General features: G+C 40.1%; 2 protein-coding genes across 2 annotated transcripts; both read right to left on the bottom strand.

Annotated features, from left to right (window-relative positions):
- Positions 1 to 1704: 1704 nt before the first annotated feature.
- On the bottom strand, positions 1705 to 4216 carry crygmx (crystallin, gamma MX). The gene is made up of 3 exons (XM_030775121.1): positions 4213 to 4216; positions 2337 to 2647; positions 1705 to 1980 (listed from the first exon to the last, which is right to left on the bottom strand). Exons 1-3 carry the CDS (start codon positions 4214 to 4216, stop codon positions 1705 to 1707), a joined length of 591 nt encoding a protein of 196 aa, XP_030630981.1.
- Positions 4217 to 4351: 135 nt separating this feature from the next.
- Positions 4352 to 6223, bottom strand: crygmxl2 (crystallin, gamma MX, like 2). Its single transcript, XM_030775281.1, has 3 exons — positions 6215 to 6223; positions 5066 to 5308; positions 4352 to 4630 (listed from the first exon to the last, which is right to left on the bottom strand). The coding sequence occupies exons 1-3, from the start codon at positions 6221 to 6223 to the stop codon at positions 4352 to 4354; spliced, it is 531 nt and encodes a 176-aa protein (XP_030631141.1).
- Positions 6224 to 7637: the final 1414 nt, after the last annotated feature.

Genomic DNA, 7637 nt, shown 5'->3' with positions numbered 1-7637 from the left:
AGGCCATAAAAGCAGCACGCCGTCTTTGGCTTCTGGGTTCGTTTCATTTTCCAAAATGTGCTGTTTACTCCTCAATGAGCTTTCATCCGAAAAAAAAAAAGAAAAGAAAAGATTTGCATTGAAGAGAAACAAAAGCCTGGTCTTATTCCAGCGCTGGCATCTTTCTACTGCGCGGTATATCTCAGATCTGGGGATCAATGCCTATTGCAGATGAAAAGAAAAAAAAAAAAGACAATTAAATGTAGAGAGAAAGATGAGAATGTTTCTGTTGTAAATTTGTAGAATTAGCCCGAAAAAGATGAGATGAGAAAGGAGGACAGATCTGAAACTTATATTTTATATGGAAAAAAAAAATATGCCAGCATAATGACTTTTATAAACCTTGTTTTAGCAATTGTTAAAGTGAACTTTTTTTTTCTCTCTCTCTCTCTTCTAATTTTCCATTTTTTGAAATTTACCTTCCATCTGAGGCGTAAGGGAAGACCTCGTCTTTCCACCACTTACCAGCTACAGACGAAGTACGAATGAGATTCAATTTACATCATCTGTACCAGACAAATGACCTCTGTCATATCTGATGAGTGATGAGCTTTTATAATGAACAGGGTAACAGAGCGTAATCCAGCGTTTTTTAAAGATCTGTCCGTTGGGTGGAAAGTTAAGAAGACAAGTCTCCAGGCAAACCATCAAGTTTTCACAGCAAAGTCGACACAGCATTAATTGAACATTACTCAAGGTCAGAAGTCATATTTCTCCTCTTTCTTGATCTTCTGAGACTCAAATCTGTTCCCCGCAGAGCTAAAAAATTTTTTTCAAATCAATAATTAATTTTCCCCGAGTTATTTATTCATTTGTATCTTCCCCAATTACGGCCGTCTAATTAACAATTTCAATAATTGATATTTTTTCTCTGAAAGGCCTCCGTATCCCTGTCCTATGAAAAATGCATGGGCTGGGATATGGACTTGGTTTCTTTTTTTTTTTTTTTTTTTGTTTTGTGTTCTGAGAGAGCTACACGCTCGGGGCTAATACCAGGCCACTTTGACTCTTCCTCTTTGAGTCCACACTGGCCTGTGATGTGTTGCTAATATGAGCTGCTTTCATGGGAGCAAAGCGCCTGCTTCTCTCCATGTGATCATATAAAGTCTCCTACATTCACATCCTTAGATATCCTTTTTTTATTCTTTAATAACTCGGTTCAAAGAATGAGCCGTTTCCTTGATAATTCTGCTTTGTGCCTTAGCAGAGGTGATGTCATAGTAGACTAAGGAGACCAGTGTGTTATAGCCCTGTGTTCAACATGTAAGGGAACTGATGCTGGTTAAGTAAGACAAACTGAAGTGTTTTTGAAGTTGGTGCCTTTTGATTCGTAACCATCAAACGCAGACCACATAAAAGTCTATTATTTGACTTTAATTTAATTTTCATTTATTTTGATTTCTAACAGGAGAGGGTTGAGGGCATTAGAGTACTCTGACAACACACAAAGCGAAAGGAGACAGTGACCAACTACTAAAGAAGGCAGTGAAATGTAGGATTCAGCCTGAGAAAGCAGTTGGGGAGAGAAAAAAAAAACAGGAGATACATCTACAGGCCAGATCACATGCTGGGGGAGAATTTCAGGTCAGACGGCAGAGTGAGAAGGACAGACAGTTAGTGACACAGCAGGAGAGTTTTGGTCGGGTGGTTTTCGTCATCAGATATTCAGTTGAGGTCTGTAATCCGTCTCAGAGAGCCCATAGAAGGGCTGGGGCTACCCCACTCGCTGAATCGCCTGTATTCGCCGGGGCGGAGGAAGTACTGGCGACCCGTGTAGTTGGGATGCTCGTGAAGGACCCAGTAGCCTTCCACGACGTTGGCGGAGGAGACATCTCCGTGGTGGAAACGCTCACGCAGGTCTGGGCAGTCCTCTTCCAGCTCCATCGCCTGGCCTCCAAAATCAGAGCGCTCAAAGATCTTCAGCTTGTAGCCTCCACTATACTGTATTCACAGAGAGAAATGGCATCACAGTTATACATCACATTATAATAGATGCAGTTTATGGCTGTTGAATTTGTGTGTGTGTGTGTGTGTGTGTGTGTGTGTGTGTGTGTGTGTGTGTGAGTGTTATGGCTAAGCCCTTACACATTTCAGTTCAATCAGTTAATAAATTATTAGATCTTGATAAGCTAACAGAAAGAAATAACGAAAAGGGAAAGAGTGAATTGCTGTTACAACACATTAGATTAGATGAAAATGAATGCACTAACAATTGATTTATCGATGCTGTTATTCTAACCGGCAAAGAGCAGATGAACGTGATTCATACTGAGTGAGAAAATCAACATAAGACTCACAGGAGGGACCATACGGCAGGAGCGGATGCAATCGTTGAAGCCAGCCCAATGCTGATAGCCTGGGTACTCGCCCTTCATCAGCATGTACTGGTATCCACCATAGTTTGGCTTCTCGTAAGCTACCCAACAGCCAGTCTCCACGCGGATAGAGTTACAGCGGGAGAAGTGTGAGGCCAGCTCAGCACAGTCACCCTCGCACTCGTAGTGACGTCCTTGGAAATTCTTGTCTTCGTAAAAGATTATCTGGGAAAGAAAAAATGAAAAACCACTCAGTGGTAGTTTGAAATCAAATATGCATTTCGATGTCACAGCTGAGGATAGACATATTCCTCCTCTTTCTAATTTGACCTATATTTTTAATCGACCTATATATATTTGGAGCTTGCCCCCAGGAACCAAAATGTAATAGCCTGTAAACAAAACAAGTTGGAGACGATCAAGTGAGCATGTCAAAGTGATTCAACTTATAATTATACTAACTATAATTAATTTATAACTATACTAAATTTATAATTTATCCTTTCACTGTAACAAAACGTGGAAGTGATTTGTTGAACTTTCAGCACCGAAGGTAGGCTGCGTTACAACCATCCTGCCAATTTCCGTTAAGAGCGAATTTCAGGATTTTCTTAATATGAGTATTTAAGTATTTAGTATTTATAGTATCCATGCATTGAGAAGAGTGCGTTAGCATTTAGAGGCGTGAGAAAAACCTCTCTCTCTCTCTCTTATCCAGTCTCATGATGAAATGAATGGTCAAACACGCTGAGAAGATCTGCGGCGTGTTTTGCATGAAAGTGCTCTTTATGCATTGTGAAATCGCCGCATTGATGTGGCAAAGTTATAGCCCAAACTGACATAACTACCCACATCAAGATGGCTGATCTGCTGTTGCGCGCGCGGAGAAACAAAAAGCAGTCAGGATTTCTCCTTCTCTTTTTTTCACATCGTTGCTCTATGATGTCAAGTTGATATGTGTGCAGAACTTTATAAGCCCTCTTAAGAAATGCTACTTTCATCAAAATGTTGATCTTTGTCTTTCAGTATTATTATTATTGTTATTATTATTATTATTGCGTTTTTTAAAATAAAACCTGACAGAAGGATCAAGCTCAACTCAGCTTCTCAGATTTTTCCTATGTTCTAGAATGATATTGTTATGGACTCTGCTTACCTTTCCCATAGTGACTGTGTTTGGACCAGACCAGTCTCTTTGCAGACCTAGAACTCTTTATAGACTGGGTAGGGATCAGGGATCTTTGTGAGGGGCATACAAAAGTCTGCAGCAGTCAGCACAATGTTCTCCAATGGACCACACAGCACTGGTAGGACTGTCATTGTGTGGTCCTCTTTTGTCTCCTGTCAAAGCATTTTTTTTCCTTTATCCACTTTAGAAAGTACTGTACAACTGCACTTTTTTCCCTTTCTGACAAAGAGAGTTGCCAGCTCTGCTTTTACTCGCAAACCTGGTTTGGAAACATATATCCCGTCGCTCAAAATAAAGGAAGACGAGGATCTTTCTAAAAACACACAGTTAACTGCCTCTGTGCAATAGGCTGAGTCTGTATAAATGTTTAATGTAAGCTGTTTTGATCTCATCAGCTTTGTTTATGTTGACTGGAGGGGGAAAAAAGCCTCTAACTTGCACTAACTTGTTACTTTTTTATGCTTTTTGAAAGCCAGAATTCTCAAATTTTGTTTGGCTTAGACCGAGAATTTCTTAAATAAATTCTTGAACTTTTTTCTTTCTTTCTTTTTTTTTTTTTTGGCGTAAATTCACGTTTAGCATCAAATCTTTATCGTAGCTTGAACGTTGTTCTCCTTAAAATAAGCAGGCATAAAAATTTTTTTTAAAAAAATCTCAACTTAAACTTACTCATCTTGAATTTTAAAGTTTGATTAGATCTAAATAATGATTACAAAAAAAAAAAAAAGGAAAAAAAAGACAGCTTTTGCATCCGTCTTTTAAAAAGCAGAGAAACGAAGTCTTTTATTGGTCAGCGGACACATTCAGATTACATAACCATAGACCTCATTCGTCTGAAGGATCCAATCATGGGGTTAAAGCATCCCCACTCTCCACAGGCTCGGTACTCCCCTGGCCTCAAGAAGAACTGACGACCCCTGTAGTTTGGGTGCTCGTAGAAGATCCAGTAACCTTCCATGATGTGGCAGGAGAAGATGTCGCGGTAGCGGAAACGGTCGTAGACGTTGGGGCAGTCGTCTGTGAACTCCATCATGTGGCCTGCCATATCAGGTCTGTTGTAGATCCTCATTCTGTAGGATCCTCTGTACTGTTGGGTGAGAGAGAGAGAGAGACAGAGAGAGAGAGAGAGAGAGAGAGAGAAAACAATGCGGACGAAAGTTAGGAGAAGCAAAAAAAAACAACTTTTTAACTTTGAATGAAAGCCTTTGAACATCATTTTTTCATGCAAATATGTAACTTTAAAAGTATTTTATGTATATTTTAGGCTGCCCAAAACTTGAAAGATGAATAGAATGATAATGAGACAATGTTAGTCTTTGGAGTGCATCTTGCTCTGTTAAAAAAAAAAAAAGAAAAAAAAAATGATTGAATGTCCTTGTGGACATCGGGCACAGCTGCGTCTTTAAATGACTTCAAACAGGTTTTTCTTTCTTTTTTTTTTTTTTTTTCTTTTTGATTGACGTTGACTTGTTAAGGTTCTATCAAAAGTTGGAGTCATAACCCGTCAGTTTGATTGACTTACTGGGGGGAACATCTGACAAGATCTGATGCAGTTGTTGAAGCCCATCCAGCAGTGGTAGTCTGGGTACTCCCCGCGGCTCAGGATGTACTGGTATCCCATGTAGTTGGGCTTCTCGTAGGCCACCCAGTGACCTCCCATCACTCGGATGGAGTTACAGCAGCTGAAGTGCCTGAAGGTGTCGGCACAGTCTCCAGCGCACTCATAAGACCGGCCCTGGAAATTACGGCCTTCATAGAAAACGATCTGTCAGGAGATAGATGGGTGAGGTTTTTTATATATATGTGTCCAGGATTGGACGTCTGCACATCAAACTTTACAGGTCACAACAAGATTCCACCTCCTTCTTTCTTTTAGAACTTAACGTTTTAAATGTTTTAATGATCTCTACCGCTAAGAAGAACAGGTTGGTGTTTGAAGCTTAGACAACAGTAGGGTAAAATCTACAGCCATTTAAGGAGATTTGCATTTTTGACGGAGGACCTATGAAATTTTAATAGACCTTTTGGTGATGCAAACTCTCAAGCTGCTGTAAACATGAGCAGCATATACTGAGGTAAATATTAACATATGTTTTCCAAGTCCTCTGTGTGCTCTTGTATTACTCTAAAAAGCCAGTAGTTGTCCTCCCGTTGGCTGTTTGAGGTTTCCTGGCTCACTGAAAAGACATATGTAATTCATCCCAAAGAGGAATTATATACAGCACATCTCTTGTAACGTGTCAGTCATGCTGCTTTTACAGTGAATTGTGGGTTCGTTTTAGTCATCCTCTGATAAAATGAAATTAAATGAAACTCCCAAAGCCCCCTATCAGTGCAAAGCACGAAGAACGGGGCGAATCTTTGAAGAGAAAAAAAAAAAAAAAAAATCTCATCTCCGAATATGTAAATTGGATTTCGCTGAAAGTTTGAAATCAAATGTACTCTTTGGTTATATAAAAAGATCAAGTTTCATCCAATCACTTATGACCGGATTATCTTTCGGTGTGTCAGAACAGCTGACCAAAACCCCCCCCCCCCCCCCCCCCAAAAAAACCCCTGTTTCTGATTCTTGAACATTGCTCTCTAATATAATCATCGCGTCCTCATGCACTTCTCCAACGTGCTCCTGTTATGAAGAGCGCTTGAAATACAGACCGGCTCCATCTCCTACCTTTCCCATGGTTTAAAGGGTTTGATGTCCGCACCGTTCTGTTTAGGGACCCTGGGGGACCTTTTATACCATTCTATCAATTCACACTCGTTCCCCCTTGTGACAAATCAGAGCGACTAGAGTTTACCTTTTTCAAAAAAAAAAAAAAACAAACAAACAAAAAAAAAAAACGTCACGCACCTCTCCTATTATCTCTTTGACTAAAGGCAAGCGCACTCAGAGGCCCTGTTAAATACTGTGCTGGACTTTACCTTTTCAAATGAGGGAGTGGGGAGGTGTCAGGCCTTTATAGCTTAGAAACCCGCACTCCCTCCTGTTAGGCTCGGACCTGGTGATGTGGCTCTTTTAAAAAACAGCCTACAAAAGGATCGGGAGAGCACTTTTAAATCAACATGTTATTGTCTCCCTCTCTCTCTCTCTTTTTTTTTTTTTGCTCTAGGTGTACCAACATTTGGTAGATATGGTGAAAAAAATTTTAAATATAGTTTTTAAGTTTTTAAATATAGATAGATAGATATTGTTTTTTTCAAGTAAATCTTACCCTGAAGACGTTTTAACAATTTAAAATGAACTCGGGAGGAGTTTTGGAATCTGATCTTAAACGTGATGGTGATGGTGGATGTGGGGGAAATATGGCAGCTCGACTAATCCTTTCTGTGTCGAAAACAAATGAAACATATAAAATACTTACTTCACTTTGAGGTCAAATGATCTCGATCCTTATTTTAGTTTCAGAAGGCCCAGTGAATGATTCCCTGCATCTGCTGTCACTTCACACAGTGAAAATGTTTGTGTATGTTTTTATAATTCATTGTTTTACCACAGGGAAAAATGGGACTAAAAAGACATCCATACAAACCCCTGTTTTAAGACCCCCCCCCCCCCCCCCCCCCCCGTGGACTCTGAACCTTAGATATCTAAGTCATTCTGATGGTATTGATCGAATTGGCTGTTGACACAAACAGCTACGACGCTTTAGCTCTTTTTGTTTCCATAGCCCGGAGACGAGATCTGATGCAAGGCAGTGAGAACAGCATGTTTGAGTGGGTCAGAAGTTGTCTTTTTGTGTTTGTCTGATGGTCGTTTCAAAATCCCGAACAGTAGGCTCTAGCATGTAAGCGAACCTCACAGCTGACAAGCGAAAAGGCCAGAGAGAGAGAAAGAGAGAGCATGAGAGAGTGAGAGAGAGAGAGAAAGAGAGAGAGAGAGAGAGAGAGAGAAAGAGAAAGAGAGAGAGAGAGAAAGAGAGAGAGAGAGTGTGTGTGAGAGAGAGAGAGAGAGAAGCCCTTATGGTTTTTTTTGTTTGTTTTTGTTTGTCTGTCTTGTTTTCCACAGTCTCCTTTGGCCTCGTCTTTCATCAGTCTGAAGAGCCATGCTTTATTTTTTGTTTGTTTGTTTGTTGGTTTGTTTTGTCTTTGCTCAT

Source organism: Chanos chanos, chromosome 5 (genome assembly GCF_902362185.1).
Source record: "Chanos chanos chromosome 5, fChaCha1.1, whole genome shotgun sequence".
NCBI classification, from domain to species: Eukaryota; Metazoa; Chordata; class Actinopteri; order Gonorynchiformes; family Chanidae; genus Chanos; species Chanos chanos.
The sequence above is the reverse complement of the archived record's forward strand: the minus strand, read 5'-3'. Positions and strand labels throughout refer to the sequence as shown.

Excerpts from the sequence above, each read along its gene's own strand:
- crygmx (XM_030775121.1), bottom strand. Across the intron at positions 1,981-2,336 it reads CCTGCCGTATGGTCCCTCCT|TATAGTGGAGGCTACAAGCT; the intron begins GTGAGTCTTATG and ends CTGTGAATACAG.
- crygmxl2 (XM_030775281.1), bottom strand. Across the intron at positions 4,631-5,065 it reads CTTGTCAGATGTTCCCCCCA|TACAGAGGATCCTACAGAAT; the intron begins GTAAGTCAATCA and ends CTCACCCAACAG.